Source organism: Bos indicus x Bos taurus, chromosome 2 (assembly GCF_003369695.1).
Source record: "Bos indicus x Bos taurus breed Angus x Brahman F1 hybrid chromosome 2, Bos_hybrid_MaternalHap_v2.0, whole genome shotgun sequence".
In the NCBI taxonomy this organism is placed as follows: Eukaryota; Metazoa; Chordata; class Mammalia; order Artiodactyla; family Bovidae; genus Bos; species Bos indicus x Bos taurus.
This window is the reverse complement of record NC_040077.1, coordinates 120,596,445-120,623,662: the sequence shown is the minus strand read 5'-3', so window position 1 is coordinate 120,623,662 and position 27,218 is coordinate 120,596,445. Positions and strand designations below refer to the sequence as shown.

At 42.1% G+C, this 27,218-nt stretch overlaps 1 protein-coding gene across 2 annotated transcripts; it reads right to left on the bottom strand.

Moving 5' to 3' along the window:
• Positions 1 to 1,931: 1,931 nt before the first annotated feature.
• RNF19B (ring finger protein 19B) lies at positions 1,932 to 25,609 on the bottom strand. 2 transcript variants are annotated; one of them, XM_027516732.1, is made up of 9 exons: positions 24,842 to 25,609; positions 13,420 to 13,625; positions 12,096 to 12,240; positions 9,620 to 9,782; positions 8,850 to 8,964; positions 7,464 to 7,604; positions 6,332 to 6,539; positions 3,749 to 3,880; positions 1,932 to 2,768 (listed from the first exon to the last, which is right to left on the bottom strand). In XM_027516732.1, exons 1-9 carry the CDS (start codon positions 25,459 to 25,461, stop codon positions 2,300 to 2,302), a joined length of 2,199 nt encoding a protein of 732 aa, XP_027372533.1. In that variant the 5' UTR covers positions 25,462 to 25,609; the 3' UTR covers positions 1,932 to 2,299. The 2 variants fall into 2 exon arrangements, with proteins under 2 accessions (XP_027372533.1, XP_027372544.1); XM_027516743.1 differs by having other exon boundaries at positions 12,096 to 12,237; positions 24,842 to 25,608.
• Between the last annotated feature and the right edge of the window lie 1,609 nt (positions 25,610 to 27,218).

Here is a 27,218-nt window from a genome sequence, read left to right as displayed (position 1 = left end):
CACTGCATTTATCCTCATCCAGACTTTATATCGATTGCCCTTTCCCACTACAGGGTGAGTTTCACAAGGTCAGGCATTTTTGTGTTTTCCTTATTGCTGCATCCTGCACCTGAAACAGGTATTTCAGAATGAGTGAACACTGCTGTACAAAGAAATTCAGCTTTCCCCATTTTCTAAGCCGAGCATCAACTTTTCCCACGCATTACTCATGTTCTCCTCCAGGTGGTGCTGAGGGGTCTTTTTGTCTGCTAATGTCTAGGAGATACAACAACGTTCCAAAGGATTAGAATAAGCTTGGTTTTTCATGGCCTCTGGTCTAGAGTTGTGAGCTTTTTTAGATGGCATCCATAATCTCCCTTAATTTTTTTCTTCTTATTCCTACCAGAGGAAAAAAAATACACATGGGCCTTTAACAAAAGCCATTTTTGGTACTCCATCTAACAATCTTTACAACTCCCCACTTTGGCTAAGTGAAAACATACTCACACAACTCTCACAGCAGTAAGAACTGAAATCTGGGTAAGAATATAGCTGTGGCTGCAAACTCCTGCCCCTTCAAAAGACTTTCTTGATCTTATCCTGTTAATTGCTCCCTTGATGAGGCTCTGAGAGAAATACAAGTCTTTGAGTTGATAATTTGCATTTCAGAGATTCCCATACTGTCTGCCCTTTTCCCAACAAGCTCCCTTTTTCACACAGACACCCTCTCGGGCATTCTTTCAGAGACCCAAAGTCCGCCAACAGCACTTCCCGGCCCAGGTGCAGGGCAATGTGCTAAGAGCTAAGAATCTTCCAAGCTGGCTGTGGTCCAGACTCATCCTCATCGTAGTAAAGCACAGGCCAGGAAGACAAAGAGCAGGTGCATCTGTGAAAGGAAACAGAAAGCCATCTGGTCCTCGGGGAAAGGATGTTTTCAATTCTTCCTCTGGGCCCAGGGTTAAAGTGACAGAGAAGTTTGGCACTGGAAGCTCCTTAAATACTCACTTAATGTCTGAGAGTCAGTAAATTAGGGGCATGAGAGTAACTGATTCAAACAGTCACAAAGTAAATTACTGCCAGATTTGGAAACTCACATCAGGTCTCATGAATCTTTTAATTTTTCTGCTATACTATGTATGAACATTCATTTCTAAGACCATTATTCTCGACAGAGCCAAAACCAAGGAGTAGCTCAATTCTGACAAATTTATAAGATGAGATAAAATTAAATATGCTGTGATTTTGACGGCATGTCTCCTCTCTCCTTTCATTACAAGTTCTAGTCAGATTCCTTTGTCCCTTACTTAAAACTAGATTGGCAAAACTAGAAAGTTGTTTTTTGCAACAGGGAATGTGTACTGGAAAGCATAACAAACACCTAGGTATTGCTTGGTGATTAAGCAGAATAGGTACATTTCTTCATCTAGGAAGAATCCTCTGTTCCCCAACGTACAACCATGCAACATTCACTGGGATTTCTGAAGAGCCAGTAGAACTGACACCCCTTCCCTCCTTGGAAGCACATTTCTAACAGTGAGTATAATGCAAAAAGGGGTAAATACAGCTTAACAGGAAAACTGCACAGCTGCCTCTAGAGGGCATCTGACTGACTCCAGCTAATTCTTCAGTCTGACTACACAGTCCAAGACAATCTTGGCTTTGCTTTCTGTCATGCTAGGAGTCGTGGGTTTATATATGAATGGCACCCCACTCCAGTACTTTCGCCTGGAAAATCCCATGGACAGAGGAGCCTGGGAGGCTGCAGTCCGTGGGGTCGCAAAGAATCGGACACGACTGAGCGACTTCACTTCCTTCCAGTCTGGTTAGAATACCATCTTTCTTCCCTGGGATTAGGAAAGTTCAGATTTATAGACTGTTAAAGATGTAGTGGTCTGTTTCAATCAAACACTTGGCTCTGGAGGACTATCCAAGCCAAGGAAAATGAGAGGAGCTGAATTACGACAGAAATTTTTATTTATTAAAATGTGTCCTTCAGTAATATGTTAGCATACATACAATATACACACATACATCTGTACACTCTTTGACACACCTCACGGATTGCCACCATAAGTTTAACCAATAAATTAAAACTAAAAAAGGGTAGGGGGGGCGAAGGAGATGTGGGGATGCATGGAACTAAGGGCAAAATTTCCATGTTTCATCTGGTAAGAAACTGCAAATTTCTCAGAATTTCCCTGGGGAAAACCTGTGACCAGAGAATCTCTGAAATAAAAGTACAGAAATCCCTGCCCCCCAAAAAGATTCCAAAAGATGCAGTTACAAGTGTGCTTCTCAAAACAGGAGCATTCATTCCACTTCATACTCTGGCTTCTGCATCTTCTGGCCTCAAGATAGTCTTGCCCTCAGCTGGGGCAGAGAGGTTCATATGGGCACTTGGGCTTGGTGCACCGGGGGCTCTGGGTGTTGAGGGGCAGGCTGCGGCTTGGGAGCGAGGGGAGCCACACTCATCTGAGGTGATGTCTGGCACGTCATCTGACTGTGTATCAGAGCTCTCAAGGTCACTGCGGATGCTCTCGGGCTGGGCCAGGCTGATGTCCCAAGGTTTGCTGGCCAGGCAGTCTTTCTGTTCACAGCTTTGGTGTTTGCAGGGGGGGTCCTCTTCACCGTTGCCACTGCTGCCGGAACTACCACCGCCGCCTTCTTCTTCATTCTCTGCCATCTGTGCATGAACATGGAGTGAGTCCTCTGTACTGCTGCCACTCACTAGCTGATAGTGACTTGGTTTGGCTTCAATGTCCACTTGGATTTCCATATTGTTGCATTCTCTGTGGAGACAAAATCCACTTTGCTGAATCATGCATGGGTCATGCTACACCTGTTGGTAAAAGCAGTTTGTGGGTTCAGGATTAGAAAGTCCAAAAAAATAGGTAAATAGTAGACTAGAGCTCACTTTTAGAGAAAATAAAATTTAATCTAGTACTCAAATAAGATGGAGAAGAACAATGAGATCTCCTTGCTGATTTAAAATACGCACACAAACATCTCTGACAATTTATTTCTTTTAAAATTTTTATTGGAGTATAGCTGATTTACAATGTTGCATTAGTTTCTGCTGTACTGCAAAGTGAATCAGTTATACCTATACACATAGCCACTCTTTTTAAAGATTCTTTCCCCACATAGGTCATTATAGAATATTGAAAAGAGTTTCCTGTGCTATATATCCTTATTAGTTATTCTGCCAATTTCTTTAAACAACTAAAAATGAGCTTCCAAAATTCAAGTAAGGATCAGAACCTCACACTATCTTCCTCAAAATATGAAAGTGAAAGAGTCACAGCTTTTTACTTCTCCGCTACAATGAGAAGAAACCAGAATCTCTCCAGTAGGGAGTGCTGTAATCACACCATACCAGATACACGAGCTTCTCAAAAATAGAGAAATAGGCTACAAGGAGCCACGTCAAGCAAGGATCAACGTAAGAGCAGAAACCATAGAGCCACAGACATCAGTGAATACCCATCTAGCCTGTTAAGTTCCATGTGAATAATTACACTGTTAAAACAGCCAAAAAAAAAAAGAAAAAGGAAGAAAAAACCTCTAAAAATCAAGTGCTAACAAGAAGAATCAATCAAGAGATGCCAAACACTCCCATACCAAGAATGTGCTCAATGAATTCACAGGGTATACACACCATGTATCCCACTGTATGGTACACAGAGCCCTAACATGAGGCATTGAGCTTCTAGGGCCAAAACTCAACCAAAAAATGCAACTTCTCCTAGGCATCTGACTGTTCACATACCTGTCCTGTGGGTTGTAGGAACTGATTATGGAACCGGCCATGGCACGAGTGCTTGCGTTGTCGCTAATTGCACCAAGACTGGCTGTGTCTTTAGGGAAAATTTCCTTTTGGACATCGGCTTGGACTTCTAACCTGTGTAAAGAGGGGACGTTTAAGTTAATATGAGACCTGGGTATTCCAAGACAGTCTGCTTCCTGGCACATACCTCTTACATTATTCTCTTGCAAATTGAGTTGATCTGATCTTCTCCAAATGCCAAATAGCTCAAAGAGATGCCCACACATTTTCTCTCTTAAAGTTATCTTTTGAAATCGTCCCCTCCTTTCCATCCCCACTGCTACTGCTTAACTTCAGGCTCTTAACAGCTCCCGCGTGGGTAACTGCAATTGTGCTGTCTCCAGTAGCCATAAGTTCAAGTCAAACAACTTTCAGATCAGTGCCAAAGTGGATAATAACCTGATCACTCTAACAGCCCCTCTCTTGGCTCCCTCTTGCCACTGGGCATTTAAGGTCTACCTGATCTGCCTCCAAGCTCTGTTTCCAGTTCCACCTCTAACCACAGATCCTAAATCCTAATCACATTGGATGTTTTCCCCTTACACACCTATACACATTGTATACCTCTCTGACTTTGCATATGCTAGTCCCTCTCTTTGAAGTTTCCTTTCTCTATGTGACAAATTCACACTCAGTTCTTAACAACAAAGGAACCTTTATCTCCCTCCCTTCTTCCGTCAAACCACTTTCTGCAAAGTGCTTCACAGCAACTACCTATGTATTAAATCAATTTACACATCTCTCTCACACTCAGTTGTGAGCTCCAAGAGGAAAGGCCACATCTCATTTACACTTTACCCTCCATGTCTTCCATGTACTAGGAACTTAAACATTCAGCTTCAAGGACACGTAAGAGTCAGCCTCCAACAACGGCAGCAAACTTTCCCAATGGTGTCTCAGAGGACCCATAGCTTTTCCTATCTTGGCTCCAATATCATTTGGTTGCACATTTAAGTATTTCCTCATAATGGGTTTCACAGTCAAACCCATCTGACTCATTCACTTCCTATAAAAGGCTTTCACAGAACTGGAACAGCTGGCCTGGCTAAGCTGCAGTTTCAGCAAGTCAGTCCCCAATTATGTCTGCTTATTTACAGGGGTGTTGGTTTTAACAAAGCACAGCAGTGAATTCTCCAGCATGTGGAGGCGGGATCCCCTAACAAGAGAGAACCACAGTCAGGAGACACCAACAGGTCAGCAGCAGCCTACAGCTGCACATTCAGTCAACCTCCATCCTGCTGTCTGAGTCTCTGCTCTGCTCCTCCAGCCTTAGATGCCCTTCAGGAATGTGCCTTAGTCCGGGAAAATGAGGCAGTGTAGTGGGAAGTGCATTGAGTCAGAGACCTGGGTCCTAGTTTCAGCTCTGCCACAGATCACTCTCAGAACTGGAAGAGGCCTTTCACAAAGGCCATCTCCTTGGGTGGTTCCCAGAAGCTGGTCTGTGCAATGGTTATGCTAGAATCAGCTGGGGAGAATTTTCAAAACAGAGATTCCTAGGTCCCACTCTGGGAGATTCTAATTTATTAATTCTGGGATAGGGCACTGCAATCTATTTTTAAAAGGCTCTCAAGCGAGTGACACGCATTCAGGTGTGGGATCCAGCCCATCTGCCAACTGCTGCTTGACCTCCTAATAGCCAGTTGGCCCTCTGGTCTCACTTCAAATACTTCCAGAGGTACAGAGCTCAGTATCTACTGATATAATCCATTCCTTCTTTGGACTTTATACAGATTTTTCCTACAGTCACTGTAATGAAACAAAATTTGTTTCCCTCTAGCCTCTGCCGAATCATCTTAATCTATCTCTTGGCATGAGGCAGAAGTCTTAATCCTTCTTTCCACTTCAAGGCCCTTCCGATACCTGAAGGTAAGCATCTCCTCTACCTCTGTACCTTGTTCTGTATCACCTTTACCCCTCCTCAGGCCTCTCTTCTCCAGTGCATTCAAATAACTGCTTCTCACGTAACATCTGCTATGCTCCTCTGAATGTGTTCTGTTTTATCTACCTGGTGAAACAACCAACCAAGTCACAACCATTTTAGTCATAAAGACTTACATATTCTGAACACAAGTGTATAGAATTGATTTTTCTTATCAAACGGGAATCAGAACAGGAAGGTTATAAGGTCACAGTACCAATAAGCCAACAAGATACAGCATAAATGCTGTTCAACTAAAAGCCAGTGACAAGCCTAATGGAGGGCACAGTCTTGGGAATTCTACAAAAATGCATGCTGCCCCTTCCTAAAAGAGGCAGCCTAACACAGTAGAGGGAGGATCTGAAGTCAAGATTATTCTTTATATGGAGTCACTATGGTACAGTGGGAAGAAAAACAGAATTTTTATGTTGTGTCACTCAACCTTTTTAGCCTGTTTTCTAATTGCAAAAGTTAAAAAAAAACCCAAAACCCCATTGATGATTAGATTAAAATGAGATGCTATATGAGACGTGCCTGGTACAGAGAAATGGCTCAACATGATATGTTACTTCTTATAATTCCAACTAGTTCTGTCAGAAATCGCTTACCTGCTGTATTTTCCCTTGCCACTGGAAAGAATGCCACCACTCAGTGTGCCCCCTGAGAGGGCTGCAAAGCTGGCTGTTTCGCTGTATGGACCTTGCATAACACTGAGTCCATCTGTAGGGCTTCCACTGGTGCTCAGTACGCTAGTTAGACCTTCAATGCTGCTTTCCCCAATGCTGGGATTCTTTAGGGCTCGCCAGGCATCTGCCACTGGGGATGGAACCAAACATCACAATTGAAGATAGCACAACATCAAAACAGGGTCTGGCATCTTCTTGCAATGACTCTTTAGAGTAGAGAACAGTCATATAGAAAAACACTCATTTATTCACTTAATGAATAGCATCTACAAGCAGCCACCATGTATCAGGTATTTTAACATATGCTCACATTTAATTTTCCCAAGAAATAGGGACTAGTAACCTCAATTTTAGATGAGGAAATGAAAGCTTAGAACTAAATGCCTTGTCTATGGTCAGTCACACAATACTACCATGTGATTCTGAGTCCACTATTCTTTCCATTATGCTACAGATGCCACCTAATCAAACATAAATATTTCCAAATACATTTAGGTCATGTGCTGATTCTAGTAGGAAGTCTGAAAAATCTCTGGGGATCTCTGTGTCTCAGGCTAGTTAATATGATAAAGTGGAAACAATATCAAAGCATAAGTCAGAAGACCTGCTACAGTTCCAGCTCTTCAGAAGTTCTTAAACCCATTTAACAGATGTTGAGACAAAGGCATAAAGAAGTTCCAGTTAATTGGGGATAATAACAGCCCTAGTCCTCTCTCTTCAGAGCTGTTGTAAAAACCAAGTGAAATAATAACTGTGTAAAGTCTTCTGAAAATTATAAAGTATTGTGCAGATATAAGACTTTATTATACTTATATAATTTACTATTACCAGCATATTTAAGAGTTACTTGGAGTACCTGCCACACAGAGGCAAGTACCAGAGGAATTAACCTAATAACTCTGGAACAAAGAAATTAAAAGCTAAAAATACTTTACCTCTTATAAAGCTCATTATCCAAAGTAATCCAATGTCAATCTCTCTGTAAAATGTGCTGAATTTCACTGACTTTTATCTTGTGTCCCATAAATTCAAAGGGAAATGAAAATTCTTTTACCTGTGATTGGACCATCATCTTCATCAAACTCAATTTTCACTCCCTTTCCATTGGCTGTACTAACTCCACAGCCACCTCCTCGACAGAGAGAAATAGGCACAACCCCATAGACATAAGCCAGCATGATAGGGACGCCAATACCTGGGAAGAGAAGGAAACACGTCAGCAAGCCATCGGGTTGCAGCTGTCCTGAATTCTCCTTCCCATAGGTGAAGACAGACAAACCACTTTATAAAGGGTCAAAGAAAGAATATGACTGTGCTAAAGACGCAGCCTGGTCTAACAGAATGATGACTGGACTTGGAATCAGAAAGGCCTGGGTTAGCATCCTGGATTCAATTTACCAGCCATTACAACCTTGGACATGTCTTCCTTGGGCTGCCAACGATCAATGCATGCATAGGGCCCAGCACAGCACATGTATGTTGCTTTCGTTTCCCCACTTCCCTTCATTGCTGAGATGCTAATCCCAGAACAAATTAATAATCAAACATGAAATAAGTGACTGAGGGTTTAGGATCCCTGCCCCACCCCTGAGTGTTAATTCTAAAATCTTACTGCTGTGGAAGGCAGAAAGGCTTAATTGTTAAGAGCCCAGACTCTGAAATCAGACTGCCCTGATTCATGTCCCAGCTAACAGGACAACTTACTATACCTTCTGTCACAACTATGCTGTTGTGAGGATTAAATGAATTAATACAGGCAAACCCTCAGACCTGCTCCTGGCAAATGGAGTTATCTTATTATTATTCTAAAACAAACCCTCATGCCTCCCAAAATACTATGAGGCATTAAGTATATAAAAATTTTGTTTTGTGGGTTTTATGGCAAGTGGAGAGGGAAGAGAAAAGGTGAAAACCTAGGCCTTAAAGTAATATCCTTTAATTCAACCTTTTTTATGTGCCAGATGGAGTTCTAGGTACTAACTTAAGAATAAAAGATCCCAAACTCTGATACTTTAGCGTGGCTGATAATAATAACGAAAGTGAAGTGTTATTTGCTCAGTCATGTCCGACTCTTTGAGACCCCTTGGACGGTAGCCTTCTAGGCCCTTCTGTCCATGGAATTCTCTAGGCAAACATACTGGAGTAGGTTGCCATTCTCTTCTCCAGGAGATCTTCCCGACGCGAGGATCAAACCCAGGTCTCCCACATTGTAGGCAGGTTCTGTACCATCTGAGCCACCAGGGAAGCTTGATAATAATAACAATAACAGTGCCTACAAGAGTTAACTCCCAAGGTGGGTCTGACATAAAAATGTAGGAGCCTCCAAAGGTGAAACATCTGGCCAGCTGGCTAAACTGTGAGGCCAGAAAGCTGATTGGAGTAGGTGGGGTGGGGTGAGGCCAGGTGGTAGAGGGAGTCGTAATCTTGGCTAGCTTCTTACCAACGCTAACCGCAGCAATGACAGGGGATGCGATGACCGACAAAGTCACTCCTCCTGTGATCGCCAAATTCCTCTTATGTTTGGAGGTTTTCCTTCCCTCATACCTGCTATGAATCTAAGAAGAAAGAAAATACCTGTCAGTGAGTTAGGACATCAATCTTTTTGCTGGGGAGAAAAAGGATAAGTAAATATTCCCTTATAAGTTATCTATATTAAAACATAGTCCCTCATCTCAAAGAGACATCTTTCTCACATTTTAATCTAACTCAGACCAGGAAGGTATAGTTAAGTTGCTCAGTCGTGTCTGACTCTTTGTGACCCCGTGGACTGTAGCCCACCACGCTCCTCTGTCCATGGGATTCTCCGGGCAAGAATACTGGAGTGGGTTGCCATTTCTTCTCCAGAGGATCTTCCAGACCCAGGGATCGAACCCAGGTCTCCCGCAATAGAGGCAGACGCTTTAACCTCTGAGCCACCAGGGAAGCCCCAGGAAGGTATAAACTAATATGAAAAAGTTAATACAAGAGACAATGTAGGGGAATGAAGTAAGCATTTCAACCTTTAAGTCACTGAGACAAACCAGGCCCAGGATGTTAAAAAGAACTTTTAGATCTCTTGGGGGTTTATGAAAATCCATCTAAGAAATTAATGTTATTATTCAAGAACCAGTTGGCTTTTAGGCAGCTCTGAAATATAAGCTCCTCCCCATTTCCTTCAAAACTCTACCAACAGATCTGAAGATGGAAGAGGGACAGAACTCAACATCTTACCTTCCTACCAACATAAACAGGAATGCCGATGACCATGGCAGGAATGGCAATGCCAGCAATGAGGGAAATCCCCACTGGAGCACCAATCAATGTGCCCAGCTGCCACAGAATTTTCTTCTTACGGCTCCATGGCTTCTTGCCCCAGAATGTACAGCCAGAGGGGCTGCAGAGGAAATATGCCAAAGTTAATGTCAATATTACAAATGCTGCTGTTGTTACCAGAGAGTTTGATAAGAGCAAGAGTTAATAGTTATAGAAGGTTATAAGAAATGAATATATTGCATGAGGGGAAACTATTTAGAGTTCTGGCTCTTTATTTTTTTTGTAAAAGCAGGTCTCTAAACTTGAAACCTCTTTTCCATTCTTTTCTGCTGAACTCCATCCTCTCTAACCCACCAAAATGAACCTACTTCTTTGTGTGATACTACACAGGAACCTGTAAGTCTATACACTTGACATCTCATCCAAACATTTTGTATTCTGCAGTGAAGGAACTCTCTTTGATTTGCATAGTTTTCTTGGCATATATAGATACTGCAAATCATGTTCCTGGGATAAGATATAAAAATATTTCATCACACCCTTTACAGCAGTTTCATACTCTGAGTTTGCCCACTTTTACACTTAGTCGTTCTGAGTCCAGCCATTTTTGTTTACTCCCTTTGTGCTGTCTTTTCTACTAGACAGGGTAAGCAATTTTGAAAGTTAGGGGTCACGTCTTATGTACTCCTAGGTCCGTAATAACTGGTATACTGTAAGTACTCAAATGTTTGCTAAATTGGAAATGAAAGTGTTTCATCTACACAATGAATGTTAAATTTGTAAATATTACCTCCTTCAGGACAATATTTCAATGACTACTACATCCAAGGTACTGTAAAAAGGTTAACATCGGCCGAAGATTCATAATATAGCTTAACAAAATTAGACATGTAAACGAAGTAACAGTCATAGTGTTTATAAAGGAACATGTAAAGAATGTCAGTAAAGAAGAATGAGGCAGAAGAAGCTGGGGGAAGGCATCACAGATGGAATGGCATTTAAAGTGGCTCTTGAAGACTTGATAAGAACTGAACAGGTTGAGATAAAATGGGGTTGCTGGGAGGTGAGGTGATTAGAAGGCATTCCAGGCAAAGGAAAGAACATGAACGGTCAGGGAGCTAAGAGCACAGAAGAGACACAGATAATCTGGGATACAGTATGTATGAAAGCAAAATGGAAAAAAGTAAAAAGTATATTGGGGCCAGACTGTAAAAAAAACCTTAAAAACCATCCTAAGGAAGTTGAACTCTATCTGGAAGGTAAGGGAAAACAGTCACTGGAAGTTGCTGAGCTGGAGAAAAACATGATTGGAAGGGTGTTTCAGAGGAAGTTTTTATAGCTTCCTTATGCTGTAATGGCATCTGGTCCCATCACTTCATGGGAAATAGATGGGGAAACAGTGGAAACAGTGTCAGACTTTATTTTTTTGGGCTCCAAAATCACTGCAGATGGTGACTGCAGCCATGAAATTAAAAGACGCTTACTCCTTGGAAGGAAAGTTATGACCAACCTAGATAGCATATTAAAAAGCAGAGACATTACTTTGCCAACAAAGGTCTGTCTAGTCAAGGCTATGGTTTTTCCAGTAGTCATGCATGGATGTGAGAGTTGGACTGTGAAGAAAGCTGAGCGCCAAAGAATTGATGCTTTTGAACTGTGGTGTTGGAGAAGACTCTTGAGAGTCCCTTGGACTGCAAGGAGATCCAACCAGTCCATTCTAAAGGAGATCAGTCCTGGGTGTTCTTTGGAAGGAATGATGCTAAAGCTGAAACTCCAGTACTTTGGCCACCTCATGCAAAGAGATGACTCATTGGAAAAGACTCTGATGCTGGGAGGGATTGGGGGCAGAAGAGAAGGGGACGACAGAGGATGAGATGGCTGGATGGCATCACCGACTCGATGGATGTGGGTTTGAGTGAATTCCAGGAGTTGGTGATGGACAGGGAGGCCTGGTGTGCTGCAATTCATGGGGTCGCGAAGAGTCAGACATGACTGAGCGACTGAACTGAACTGAATGCTGTAATGAGAGGACAGATGATGTCTCTTTGACATCCTTTACCCTCAATCAGTAAGAGATGAAGATTATAAATAAAAACAATGGACCTACTGTTTTTATGGTCTTGTTCTCTTACTGATTTACGTAAAAGGATGTCAGAGGGAAGGGTGAGATGAACTGGGAGAGTAGGACTGACATACATACACTACTGTGTGTAAAGCAGAGAGCTAGTGAGAAACAGCAGTATAGCACAGGGAGCTCAGCTTGGTGCTCTGTGATGACCTAGATGGGTGGGACGGTGGAGGCAGAAGGGAGGTTCAAGAGGGAGGAGATATAAGTGTACATTTTAGCTGATTTATTTACTTCATTGTACAGCAGAGACTAACACATTGTAAAGCAATTATACTCCAAAAAAAAAAAAAATTATTCTCATCTCACCTGAGGTAATGCAAATCTGAGATCTCTTTCATACAAAGCCAACAGAATTCACAGCCACACACTGCACAGGTCATATGATTACAGCTTCCATCATTCATCTTGATAATGTAAGCACTGCATCGTGGGCATGGCTTGATGTCATCTGCTGAGGGGAGGGAAGAAGAATGGGTAGAAAAATACCCCTATTTAAACCTAGTTTGGTTTTATTATTCCCAGGAGTATGCATAAGAAATGAGACAGTCAAGAATTTCTGACTGAGGATTCCAGATTGTGCAAACCCACTTCGCTGGAAGGCTGGCTACGTCTAGACCTCAGGAAATTTCATAAAATGGATCCTGTCTCATATTGAGCTGCCTATCCCCCAAACTGGCATCTTACACAGCACGTGAGCCACACTCTGAGCAAAGAGACTTCCCTAGGGAGAAAGATGGTTCCAAGAAAAATGGAATTTCAGCAGTCAATAGGCTGGCAAATTAAAAGCACAGTTCTACAGGAAGAACAGTCTGTAGCCTGCATTTGGCTTTAAGTCTTGAAAAATCTTAGTTCAGGAAACTCCTTTCACAGGTTCAACAAGTATTACTGTGGTTTGTTGTTAACACACTCCACAGCCTCTTGCCATGATACTTTAAAATTCAAAACCTAAAAACACTGTGTGTGCTAAGTAGCATACACCTGGTAATTTTCACAGCAAGCTAGGAACTAACCTATTAAAAACAAAAAGGAGATTAGGTTGTGCCAGGAAAAAGTGATTGGTAAATCTTTCCTACTAGCTTTTCCCAAATGACATCAGTGAAATAAAGCACATTTATAAAAGTTAGTAAGCCCACTGACATTTTAAAACAGGTTTCCTTTGACATGGCAAGGTTGAAACTGAATGTGTGATATTCCTCCTTTTAAGGTTAATCATTAATCCATACTAACATCATTTGCTTTCCTCAAATCTGTACCCTACTTCCAAAAACAGTGATGTACTTAAAGCTAGTAGGAAAACAGGATAGGTCTAATACTAAATGTCTTTCTGCTCATGATGAAAGGACTGAAAATGCCCCTAGCAAAAGTACCTAACTGCTCTCCAATTTGAGACATATTACTAAGAAGGTAGAAACTACAGAATTCAGTTTTGCTTTATTCCAATTCACCTGGGTTGGACAGCCTATAAACGGCCAGAGAGAGAAGCTACATATTAAATATAGTATTCAGAGTATTAGCAAATAGTTTCTGCTTTCTAATCCTTGAATCATACATTAAGGTAATCTCTCCCAACTTTGGGCTCACATTATGAAATATCAAATAAAGAGACAAATGAGACTACGCCAACTTATACCTGGTCCAGATTCTTGTCCATAACTGAGACCTGAAGTGTGCTTGGTGCGGACTCGCAATGTCTGTGCCCTCTGCTGACGGGCCATATCGCATGTCTGATTTGGATGCCATATTTGCTTGCAGTGGTAACAGAACTCAGTCTGGCAGCCTTCCCTCTCACAGGTCAGCTTTGGGCAGCTGGCACAGCCATAGGCAATAACTGCATACCTGGGTAAGGAAATAGGACAAGATATAAATAAGCTAAGACATTATGCATTGGTTCCAGTGGGGTAACACTGTTTGGTGTACCCCACAGTTCATATGATATAGAGGAAAGAACACACGTATGTGTAACACGCACGCATATTCTGTGTGAGAAAGTTCCAACCAGAGTTTGAACCCATGTCCCCTGCAGTGGAAGCACAGAGTCTTAACAACTGGACTTTCAGCCTGAATTCCTAGCATGTATTCAGTCATAGTTTAAGCTGCTTTGGGAACAGTTTGTCATAGCAAGTTTCATAAATAAGGGTACAAAACTATTTCCTTTCGATGGTTTGCTATATTTAGAGAAATCAGAATTTATTTAAAGGACAGAACATTTGTATAATCAAGAACAATAGAAAAAACTAAAGCAAGTATACTTTTAAAAAAACTGTGGTATAGTTCATGTACAATATTATATGTTTCAGGGGTACAACAATGATTCACAACTTTTAAGCTGTATTCCATTTATAGTTATAAAATTTTGGCTATATTCCCTGTGTTGTACTATGTATCCCTGTAACATTTTAAGACATAGTAGTTTGTACCTCTTAATGCCCTGCCCCTATCCTGTCTGTCCCATATCCCTCCCCTCTCCCCCAAGGGTAACCGCTAGTTTGTTCTCTATATCTGTGTGTCTGTTTTTTAATAGTCACTAGTTTATTTTTTAGATTGCACATATAAGTAATATCATCTATATTTTTCTTTCTCTGGCTTATTTCATTTAGCATAATATCTTCTGGGTCCAACAATGTTGTTGAAAATGGCAAAATTTCATTTTTTATGGCTGAGTAGCATTCTATTGTATATGTACACCATATTTTTAAAATCCATTCATCTGTTGATGGACACTTACGTTGTTTTCATATCTTAAAAGTGAAAGTGAAAGTCACTCATTCATGTCCGACTCTTTGTGACCCCATGGACTATACAGTTCACAGAATTCTCCAAGTCAGAATACCAGAGTGGGTAGTCCTTCCCTTCTGCAGGGATCTTCCTAACCCAGGGGTCGAATCCAGGTCTCCTGAATTGCAGGCAAATTCTTTACCAGCTGAGCCACAAGGGAAACCCAAGAATACTGGAGTGGGTAGCCTATCCCTTCTGCAGCAGATCTTTCCAATCCAGGAATTGAACTGGGGTCTCCTGCATTGCAGGCAGATTCTTTACCAGCTGGGCTATCAGGGAAGTCTTATATCTCGGCAACTGCATATCTTGGCAACTTTCATATTTTGGCAACAGCAAATAATGCTGTTATAAATGCTGCTATAAAGGTGCATGTATCTTTTTCAACTGGTGTTGGGTTGTTTTTTTTTTTTTTTTCAGATAAATACCCAGGAATGGAATTGCTGGGTTCCAGGGGCTTCGCAGGTGGCACTAGTGGTAAAGAACCTGCCTGCCAATGCAGGAAACATAAGAGACACAGGCTCCATCCCTGGATTGGGACGATCCCCTGGAGGAGGGCAGGACAACCCACTCCAGTATTCTTGCCTGGAGAATCCCATAGACAGAGGAGCCTGGCAGGCTACAGTACACAGGGTAGCAAAGAGTTGGACATGACTGAAGCAATTTAGCATGCATGCACACATGGTAATTCTATTTTTAATTTTTGGAGAAATCTCCATACTGTTTTTCATAATAGTGACACAATTTACATTGCCACCAACGGTGTATGAGGGTTCCCTTTTCTCTGCATCCTTGCCGGCATTTGTTATTTGTGGCCATGTTGATGATAGCCATTCTGAGAGGTGTAGGTAACATCTCACTGATTTTAATTTGCATTTCTCTGATGATTAATGAATGATGCTGAGCATCTCTTCATGTGACTGTTGGTCATTTGTATGTCTTCTCTGGAAAAATGTCTATTCAAGTCTGCCCATTTTTCAACTGGACTGTTTTTGTTTTTTTGATGTTGATTTGTATGAGCTGCTTATATATTTTGGATATTAACTCCTTATCACTCATATCATTAGAAAATATTTTCTCTCATTCAGTAGGTTGTCTTTTTGTTTTGTCAATGGTTTCCTTTGTGGTACAGAAGCTTTTAAGTTTAATCAGGTCTCATTTATTTTTTTTAAGAAATACTTTTTAAAAAAATTACTTATTTTTTTTTTGGCTGTGCTGAGTCTTTGTTGCTGTGCACAAGCTTTCTCTAGTTGCAGTGAGTAGAGGCTCCTCTTTACTGCGGTTCAGGGCTTCTCACTGTGGCGGCTTCTTTTACTGCAGAGTACATTCTCCAGGGCATGGGCTTCAGGAGTTGTGGTATGCGGACTCAATAGATGCAGCTCATGGGCTCAAGAGCTTGGGCTCAGTAGTTGTAACAAGTGGGCTTAGTTGCTCCCGGGCATGTGGAATTTTCCAGAACCAGGGATCGAACCCATGTCCCCTGCATTGGCAGCTAGATTCTTATCCACTGGACCACCAGGGAAGTCCAAGGATCATTTATTTTTGCTATTGCCTCTGCTTTAGGAGACAGATGAAAAAAAAAATACTGCTACAATTTATGTCAAACAGTGTTCTTCCTATATTTTCTTCTGGGAGTTTTATGATTTCAATACTTTTTCGTTTTTAGGTTTCACAGTGAAATTGACCTGATGACAGACTGAAAGACAATTGAAAGCTCATTTTATCTTTCCATAATTTTTTCCAACTTGAATGTACACCTTGAAATATCTTCTTTCTTGACAGGTTCCAGAATCCAAGAATACCACTCATCAGTCTTATTAATCAACATGGAATATGGCGATTATTTCCTCCTAATCCCTTCTGATAAAATATTCTTAGTTATGAAACACAATTCAGAATCTATCAGCACCAACCAGAATTAACTGTTTCTTACAATTCATGTTTATTTAGCAAGAATTATTTTCCTACAAACAATCCAATGTATTTACAACTATTAGCCTTTCTAACTCTAAAAATCTCAACTAAATGCACAGGCTACCCTAGTAAGTGGATGCATTTAAAATAAGAATTTAAAAAAAAAAGTAATTTAAACAAACGAAGAAGGGAAGACAGCAGTAGTGAAAGTTCAAACAATTTTTTTTTTTTTCAAACAATTTTTAAACAAGTCAACGATTGCAGGCTTGGTGTTGTCATCCCCTATTCCATGCTCTCCTCCAACAGCCAAAGACCTCAAACAACTTAAACAAAAGAATAATAGCATTTTCTTAGATCTATTTTACAGTTTGCTTATTTGATTGTACACTAGATATTTATGACAGCAACTTAAGTTCCAGGCTTATCATAGATTCTGCAAGTTGATTTGAGAATGACACTGAAAATATCAATGACAAGGTTTCATCTATGTTACACAATACAGGCTGTATTAAAACACTTTTCAAAAAGAGCAAAGTGAGTTCAATGTATAAATACAAATGATTCATATCCTGTAGGAGTTCTGAGCAAATTTATCCCACCTAGTTGCAAAATAACTACTAAAGATAAACAACATTTTTCTTGAAGAAAGTGATTTGCTTGCTATTTTGTGTTAAATAAAAAAGGTACTAGGTGATCTCAGAAAAAAGTATTAAGTCAACTTCAGACAAGACAATACAAATTAGACAGATTGCCAGTCAGGAAGCCTTTGAACATTTCATGATACATTTCTACCTCACATAGTGGAAGTAATATTTATTAACAGATTTTTCTTTTTCTTTTTTTTTAAAGAACATTTGATAGGACTGACAATATCAATTTTGGGTGTGGAATTCTGAAGGAAGTAAAATAACCTCAAATACTCATGAACCTACAGCAACCTATTATTGTGACACAGAATTACTCAGGGCACGAGACTTGGCATTCCGGTTTTTGGGTGCCTGGTCTAGGCTCTTTGCCCCTGACTCATACTGCATGACACTGAGCTAATTAAAATCTCCCAACTTTAGATTCTATCCCTAAAATGGAAGTATAGGTGCTTGCCGCTTTCAAGTGTAACTAAACATGTTTTAAAACTGCATTTGAGATCTTGCCCTGAAAGTTATGGTATAAATACACAGCACATGTTGTCGTACTTCCTGGCCTTTGCATATTCTATTCCTTTCTGCCTTGAAATGCCCTTTGCTTACTTCTTGCCCTGGCAAATACTAATCTGTTTAAGAACCAGCTCAAATGTCATCCTTTCTATAAAATCCACTTAACCTCTCCAGGCAGTTGGTTGCCCACTTCCTGTCTGTGCATAATTACTTCACAATACTTAACACATTATACAGTAAATATCTGTTTTTATGTATGCTTCTCCCAACCAGACTAAGCAAGAAAAAATACCAACCATTTTTTAATCTCCAGGGTCTAGCACACTGATTCATGCTTAAAACACCTGTTTTGAAGGAATGATATAGAGACCCTCTCCTCTTTGGGTTTTTTATTTTACCCAGGTCTCTTCTCTTGGGCCATTACATTTCCCTAAAGCAATCTTTTAAACTTATCTATGTATCTATTGGCTTTCTATATGCCAATTATTGTAACTTAATCCTAAAATTCTGTATAAGCCCTTTTGAGGAGTAAATTCCTATATTCTGAATAGGGCAATCTCCTACTCTAGGTAGTCAAAAAAAGAAAAGAAAAAAAAAACTGTTTTGTTCTTTCTCTTCTCTGGCCTACATTGGATCTCTCTCCTACTCTGCTTTCTTAGCTCAACAGAGCATTCAGGTTTGCTAATTAGAAGCTAAATGTAAGGTCTAGGAAATTACATGATGCCAAGAAAACAGAAGCATCCTTTCTCCCTCTTAAGTTCATACAACTTATTAATTCTGTCAATTTGCCATCTTCAGAAACATTATAATGTGACAGGCTAGACCACAATACCTTACTCTAGCCTGGGGGGATGGAAATCCCATTAGTATAAATTTGATTAAGTGCCAACAAATCCTGGTAGTTAAAGAAATGTGTTCCTATATTATGTCTATACTTCACTGTTCCAGGCCATGTAACTTCTTTACAAACAGACTCTGAACATATATAAGGGTGGATGACACAGGCCGAGTGAGCCATACTATCACTACCTTCCTTTTTACTGCCCTAGTTCAAAACCATGTCATCTCTTGAACAGACAACTGTAAGACTATCTGGTCTGCTTATTCCCTACTCCAATCCAAATTCCAATGCCAAAAGTTTATCTATCATAATGTTACTCTTTTGCTTAAAATCCTTCAAAAAAAAAAAGAAAGAAAGAAAAAATTCCTTCAAATCTATACTTCTTTGCATGGCATACTTAGACCTACCAATTTGAATCCAGTCTACCTTTTCAGATCAATCTCAAGTCACTTCCCAGATCATGCTCCCCACACTGCACATCCAGAGGCAAACCAAATTAGACCGCAGACTTAGTCCTGAATTTACATACCTCCACGCATTTGCTTGTAACATTCTGGTTTAAGACGCCTAATTTTCTCTACCCTCATCTTTGTTTGAAGTGAAGTGAAATGAAGTCGCTCAGCCGTGTCCAACTCTTTGCGACCCCATGGATTGTAGCCTACCAGGGTCTTCCATCCATGGGATTCTCCAGGCAAGAGTACTGGAGTGGGTTGCCATTTCCTTCTCCAGGGGATCTTCCTGATACAGGGATCGAACCCGGGTCTCCCACATTGTAGACAGACACTTTTACCGTCTGAGCCACCATAAATTTCTACTCATATTCTTCAAGCCCTGATTAGGTATCACCTCCTCCATGAAGTCTTTAGTGACACAATCATGCAAAACCTTTCATTCATCTTCTAAGAACACTTGTATTTTCTTCAATATCTATTACACTGCATTTATAACTATCTGTCTGTCTCCTCCACCAGGCCAAACATCCTGTCAAGAGGACCATGTCTAAGTTCTTTTTGCAATACTCAGACCTCACCTAAGGTTCAACACCATATGATTCCGAAAAGGACCGCTGATTACCTGTCTGTCCTCTTCTTGCCCACCCTTCTCTTATCTGTTTCTCCTCTCAAAACTGTGGTGTTTGTATTCTTTACCTCCATTATCAAAAATTTAACTACTCATACCATTCTTTTGGGACCTAATTGAAAGACTTTGTTCAGAGTTGTAGAAAAAGTTGGAACATAGATATCTTAGTCTAGAAGAGCTCTCAATTTACTCAGAGCACAAGATTTAGTGTTAAATAAGGACACTAACAGAAGACAGGCCAGAATAACTGTTAAAGGAGCTCAGAGAACTACAAACAACCAAAGTTTCAAGTCTGCTTTAAAGATGTCATCAAAAAACAAAAACAAATATGTTTCTTTACCCTGCATATTAGCATTAACAAGATTTACAGTGTATATCAGAATTGTTTAAAGGGTCTAAGGAGCTCAGAAATAAGGGTTGCTTTATTTTGTTCAATCCAACATTTCCCAAGCTTATTCAATCCCAACACATTTTTCTTTTCAATAATACCTATACCCTGAGGAAATACTGATGTAGGTGAAAAATAGAAAATAAGATCAAAAGATGGTTGGAAACCATAAAGGCTCTTAAATCATAAGGATAGATCATATAAATAATATGTTCTTAAAGACATAAGAAGTCATCTTATAGGTTAGGTATGAGCAGTTTTAAGCAGGCGACTGATATAAAATGTTCTGTTTTAGAATGAATACTTTGGCAAATATGAGAAAGATACATTGGGCTGGAAGATGATGTAAATGGTGGATTGTAGGGGATACAGAGGTGCAAAAATGAAGCTAAAGAGCTAAATTAAGAGAAAAGATTCAAGAAAGCTTCAGAAAGGAAAAATCCTCCCTCACTGACTGAGAAATCTGTCTTGCTCAGGGAGCTTACTCTTCTCTCATAAATGTATTAGGAACAAACAGAAGCTTCCTGTTTTTAAGATAATTCAGTCCAGTTGTCTAGGAAGGCCAATAGACAATACTACCTTCTGGGAACAGGTATGCAGGGGGACTCTGCAGGAGACAAAGGCAGCAATGAGAGGCTGAAGTGGTGGACTGCACAAAGAATTTAGGTCAAGACAGTCTTATCTCCTATTCATCTGTACAGAAGATCTGCCCCCTGTATGCCAGGAAATATTCTGTTGTCTCCTTTGCCAAACCCTCAAGTCTTCTAGGACAAACCTAGATAGTGTATAGTCGAAAAAGGTCCATATAGTCAAAGCTGTGGTTTTTCTAGTAGTCATGTATGGATGTGAGAGTTGGACCATAAAGAAACCCAAGCCCTGAAGATTTGATGCTTTCCAACTGTGGTGCTGGAGAAGACTCTTGAGAGTCCCTCGGACAGTAAGGAGATCAAACCAATCAATCCCAAAGGAAATCAACCCTGAATATTCATTGGAAGGACTTGTGCTGAAGCTGAAGCTCCAATATTTTGGCCACCTGATGCAAAGAGTTGACTCAATGGAAAAGACCCTGATGCTGCGAAAGACTGAGGGCAAGAGAAAAAGGCGGGTGACAGAGGATGAGAAGGTTGGATAGCATCACTGATTCAATGGACTTGAGTCTGAGCAAACTCAGGGAGCTAGTGAAGGACGGGGAAGCCTGGCATGGTGCAGTTCATGGAGTCGCAAAGACCTGGACATGACTTAGTGACTGAACAACAACAACAACAATCTAGAGCTTCTGAAAGATTTAAAGACAGGGCACTTGAGAGGAAAACATTACATGTTTACATGATTTGGAGGTTTCTGAAAAGACCCTGTGCTTAAGTAGAGACTCTAAAGGATAGCAGATCAGTTGTACCATTTATCAACTGTGAGACACTGGGTCCCACACTTAAACTTCTCTGAACTGCCTTCTCCTTTATCAAATGAGTTTACCACCATCTACCTGCATAAAACAGTTACAGTCTGAAGATTATAAAGGACTATAAAAATGTCAGTTAACTGTATTCTGAATGAATTTTATCTCATTTGAAAGCATGTTTTAAAGGTTATACTTGGTGGGAATTGCCTGGTGGTCCAGTGGTTAAGACTCAGCAGCTTTCACTGCCATGGCCTGGGGTTTGATCCCTGGTCTGAGAACTAAGATCCCACAAACTGTGCATGCACAGTAAAAAAAGAAAAGAAAGATTACCTTCAGTAACACTGTACTTAATAATATTAATGTGAAAGTTTTCCCACAGAAATTGGTTTCCTTATTTATGAATATAATAAAATTGTATTCAAGTATAGGAAAAGAAAAATTCAAGACTTTTTTCTATGTTCCAAAAATATTCATAAGCAAATAATCTTTTAACATATAGTGCTTTTATCATGAGCAATCACAGAGAAACTAGTGATCAGAACTCTGTAAGATCACTCATATGCTCCCCTCACCCCACCAAATAGACACACACACACACACAGAGTAAAGAACTTGATAAATTTGGCTGACAGAAACTTGATCTGTGGTCAGTAAGATGATCAGGTATGAGAAGAAATAACTGGGGTCTTAGGCTTCTCTTCTAGTTCTCATCCATGACTTTTATCTGACCCAAAAGAACAACAGTTTGATTAAAACAAAACAACTATTTTTCTCATGACATTAAAAAGAGATGGCAAAACCACTGGCCACATCCCCACCTATTTGAGAAGTGATAGAAATACAAAGTTACTCCCTGTTTATCTAATATCTTCACCTGAATTCTCAAAACACTCTGAAAATATCAATTAGGCCTCTCAAGGAAGGAAAAGATTAGGCCTATATTAGATAAGAAAAATAAAAGTAGGTAAGAGGCAGTTAACAAGAAGAATCAGAAAAGAAACCAGATTCTAGCCTCTTTGGCTCTCTCAATGTTGTAGGCCACACTTGATGAAATGACCCAAACAGTAGCATCCCCAATAATGCTGATAAGCTTGTGCTTTCTAAAGCTTTGAGAGAGAAGCATACTGGCCTTGGTTGGAATTAACACCAGTGTTCCAAGCCTGGTTCCACCACCCACTAGTTGTATGACCCTAAATAAGTCACTCAATTCATTTAAACTTCAGTTTCCTTATCTGTAAAACTAGATCAAATGTATCTTATTATGTTGCAAGGAGCAAATTAAATTATGTATGCCTGGCACATGGATACTCAGATGCTAGTTTGCTTGCTCTCCCTACACTTCACCTTCTTTAAACCCACAGATTTAAAAGTTATATTAAAATTGTTATAATTTTTTAACTAATTAAAAAAAAACTCTGGATGATAATATGATAGTAATTCAATACTTGATTAATATAAAAATGGCCTAATACTTTAATAACTTCCAAGTCAGGAATGGTGTAGAGTTATCATCAAGATTGTAAGTTAATTCCTGTCCATTTTAATTGATGTGAGCAAAGACAGAGATTGACTCAGAGAAATAAACAAAAAAGAGAACTTTCCCAGAAATAAAATGTCAGTGATCCCACATTTCTCAGTTAAAATTCAAGGAAATTCACATCTCAAAAAGGAGATAATATGAACCAAATTTGGTTCCAAAATGAACCAAATAGTGTTCTCTTAAGTAAATATTCCCTTAGTTCAGAAAATAGATCAATACTGTCTGTAAAACTTCAATACCACATAAATTAACCTCTTAAGGCTAGGAAGACTACCAGATCTCCAGATAAAAGCAAACTTTTCCAAGGGCCTACAAGGTTTTTTTCTGATACTTATTATTAATAACTGAAAGTGAAAGTGACCTACCATAGACAAACACCTCAACCTTTGACCACCACATTTCAAAGTAATTTAGAAACCTCATCTCAGTGAGCTTAAATAACACATACATTCTAAATAAGTTTGGCAGAATAGAAAAATAATAAGAAATTAACTCATCTTACCCCCCTAGACATGGGCTTCCCTGGTGGCTCAGACGATAAAGCGCCCGCCTGCAATGCGGGAGACCCGGGTTCGATCCCTGGGTTGGGAAGATCCCCTGGAGAAGGAAATGGCAACCCACTCCAGTATTCTTCCCTGGAGAATCCCATGGACAGAGGACCCTGATAGGCTACAGTCCATGGGGTTCCAAAGAGTCGGAAACGACTGAGCAACTTCACTTTCACTTTCACCCCGCCTAAACACTCTATGACAGCTTCTTCTGAAGGAGACAAATAGCAGCATCATGGAAATCATGAAAGAGCCTTGATATATAGGCTATGATTAAAAGCCCTTAGTTCTTTTGAAAGAAAAGAACATACAGCTTTTTACTAGGAGTCCCTAGCCCCTTTCTGTCCTCAAAACATGACACACAAGAATAAAATGATCCGGCCAAGGTCACAGAGCAGGTAATGACACACTCTGATGTCCCTCTTTCCTGCAGGCAACCATTTATGGGATGTTATTATTAACTTACTATTACTGACAGTAACACAATCAGATTTTTAAAAGTAAAGGGTGGGGGCGGGAGGCGCCGGGGGTGGGGTGGGGGGCTTTCCACTGAATTCTCTAGATGGCAAAATCTGGTGGTATTAAGTCTCTGCATCTACACAGTGCAACATCAAGAACTCAAGATCGGAGGAGTTGGGAAACCACATTTTCTCTTAATCATATCAATCTCTGGGCATCCTTCTCAGTGCCCCCATTGCCTCTCTGGACAAAGAAAGGGTCTGTCCACTCCACACCCTGCCCAAGGCAGCAGTGTAAGGACCACTGGGGTGGCCACACAATAGCCAGGCACAGAAGACACACCACAATGCCCAGGTTGCCCCCAGAGCGCTGCCAGTGAGCTGTCCTTTCCCGCTAGAGCCATTTCAGTCACCTGCATCCCAACTTTCAGCAGTGGTGGTCTCAGCAAGAGCACACCTTCTCCTGCAACGCTGCGAAGTTTGCCCCTAGTCAACTGGACACACCCCTCCAAAGCGCTGCTCTTTCAGAATGATGTTCTTATTCCGTCTTTTGCCAGATATCCCCTCCCTGTCCTCATTCAGAGATACCCGCTTCCTCTGGAGAGGGGCGTTCGCCGGACCAAAAACAGCCTCTGGCTGCCTCCTGACTTGATGGACAGCTCCCTTCTTACCCACTGCTCGACCCCCACCTCAAGTCCTCAGGCAGGGGTTGGGTACTGGGTGCGTTCACCTCACCCGTCTGGGCTTGCCAATGGTTACCGGTTACCCGCCGTAACTGCCGCCTGGCCTCCCTTCCTCTGGTCATCCCTCACCTCTCCCTCCACGCTGGGACACGGACACACACACACACGGTGCGTGGAGGACCGCCCCTCACGGCCGGCCACACGCAGGGTCTAGCCTTCGGCCCCAGGTCCCCTCCGCCGCGGCCACCGCCCCAGGGCCACGCCCCCGCGCTCACCCGCAGTCCGGGGCTGGGCACCAGCGGCAGTCGGGGTCCGAGGCCAGGTAGCGGCGCAGCATGAACTCCTCGTACTTGTGCATGAGCGGCGGGTCGGCAAGCAGCAGGCGGATGTCGTGCGGGTTGAGTCGCTCGCTGCACTCGGGGCAGCTGATGGGGACCCGGCTCTCGCTGATCTCCAGGCGCAGGTAGTGGCGGAGGCAGTCCCGGCACGAGCGGTGCGGGCAGCTGAGGAGGCGCGGGGCCCGCTCGGGCGGCAGCCGCACCAGGCACAGCGGGCACTCCACCTCCTCCGGGCCCGAGCCACCGCCCTCCGCCGCCTCCTCATCGTCTAACCCGGGCCCCACTGTCGCCGCGGCCTCCGCCTCGGCCTCGGCGGCTGGCTCGGCGGGCAGCGCCTCGGGCGGCGAGGCTTGGGCCGGGGTGGGCGGCGGCGGCGCGGCCGGGGGCGGCGGCTCGGCCTGCGGTTTGGCTCGGGCGCGGCGGCCACGGGCCGAGGAGGAGAAGACGCTGTGGAAGGTGAGGCGCCGGCGCCGGCCGCCGCTGCGGCACTTGGGGTCGGGCGCAGCCGCGTGTAGCGATGTAGAGCGCGGCGACTCGGAGTCTTTCTCAGAGCCCATGGTCCCCAGAGGCCGAGGGGCGAGGGGCGCCCAGCGCCACCACAGCTCCCGCCTCAGCGCCCCCACAGCCGGCGCCCCGGCCGCCGCCGCCTCAGCCGCCCTCCCAGAGATAGAAACCGAGCAGTACCGACGAAGTGGTTATAAAGCCTCCGCCCCGCGCGCCGATGCCCACTGCGCAGGCGCTTCGCGGAGACACCTCACAACCCGCACCGCCCATGCCGGAGGGGGGGCGCTGGGCGGGGCCGAGCCGGGTGGGGCGTGCTGGGCGTGCTGGGGCCGAGCCCCGCCTCCTCGGAGGGCAGGTGACTCCAGGGCCGCCATCTTGAGAAGACGGTAACTCAAATAGTTTACTCGGCCTGTTTCGTCAAGATCATCTCCCTTAGCGGCATCGAACCTGCGGCAGAGTTTTCGGTTTGCCTTTCCTCGAGGTTGGGCCGACTGCTGCTTCCAGCAAATGATATTTCATTTACTCCATCTGTAAAAAGCTGATGAGGGTAAATCAGATAGTGATTCCCAACTGGTCTACCTTCCAATACATCTTTTGATGTATATTAAGCAGTAATTAATAAAGAATATATTCATTGAGCTTCTATTAAATGGAGGCATTACTAGGTGAAACAGACAGGATCTCCCTATCTGCGAGAGGTTTACAAAATCCAAATCCCTCCAATCTAGCATTCAGTACTTTCTGTGAGCTACTAAACTATTCCTAGGTCCACAGCCCATTCTAACCTTCTGGTAGTTTGTTTACTTACAAATTGTGGACGGATGCCCAGCATTTTGGGGGGTGCCTGGAAGTGCCTTTCTTCTGACCCCCCACTGGTCTGACTGGGGAAAGATACGGAATCAGCCTTACAAATGGGAGACATGGGAGACAAGCAAGCCGCTTTAACAGCAATGGGAAGGTGTCAGGTTAGGATTAGACTCAGTTGCAAATACCAAAAAAATAAATAAATAAAGGCTTATGATAGAAATTTATTTCTCAATTCATGAGAAATAATTCATAGAAGTTCAAGGCTGCTCTGCCATTCTCAGCAATTAGTTTCTAATCTTAAGGTCGACACATTATGGCCCACATTCCAGACAGTGGGGAGGGAAAAGAGAAGAAAGGTACACTTTTCCTTTTAAGAAGACTGCCTTGAAAGCCCGGCACATATTTGCTTACATCTCACTAGCCAATGCGTAGTCACATGGCTATACTGGGATATGTAGCACAATCCCAGTGGGGATTTTAACTGGGCACAATGTGTCCCTAAAAATAGGTGCTCTGTTATTAATAAAGATTGGTAGAAATTGTACTAAAAGATAACCAGCTGTCTTTCATGGGTGGTATTTAAAACCGTGAGAAAGGTCCCTAGGAATAAACCCTGGGAAACTTCAAACTTTTGAGGTAAAACAGTGGAAGAAAAGCCAGCGAAAGAAACTGAGAAGCAGGGGCTGTGACACAGGAGAAAATTCAAGCTGGCATGATGTCACAGACACCTAGATAAAAGGTTTCCAGGGGGAGTGGTCAATTATGACAAATCCCACTGAGAAATCAACGCAGATAAGAACAGGGAAGTGATCACTGGATTTAGCAATACCAAAGAGGTCCATAAGGAGGCGAAATGTTCCTCCTCAAGGAGGAAGGAGATTTGATGCTAGATGGCTAAAACAACAATTGATTTCTGTATACTGGTCAAAGTATGCTGGGCTCTGCTGTGGTAACAACCCGTATATCTCAATGCTTCAACACATTGGTATATTTCTCCCACTCA

Coding starts and splice junctions, on each gene's coding strand:
- RNF19B (XM_027516732.1), bottom strand. CDS start 25,461: ATGGGCTCTGAGAAAGACTCCGAGTCGCCGCGCTCTACATCGCTACAC. Junction 12,241..13,419: donor TGGACAAGAATCTGGACCAG/GTATAAGTTGGC, acceptor CCCTCCCCTCAG/CAGATGACATCAAGCCATGC. Junction 6,540..7,463: donor AGATGATGGTCCAATCACAG/GTAAAAGAATTT, acceptor TTCCATCCCCAG/TGGCAGATGCCTGGCGAGCC.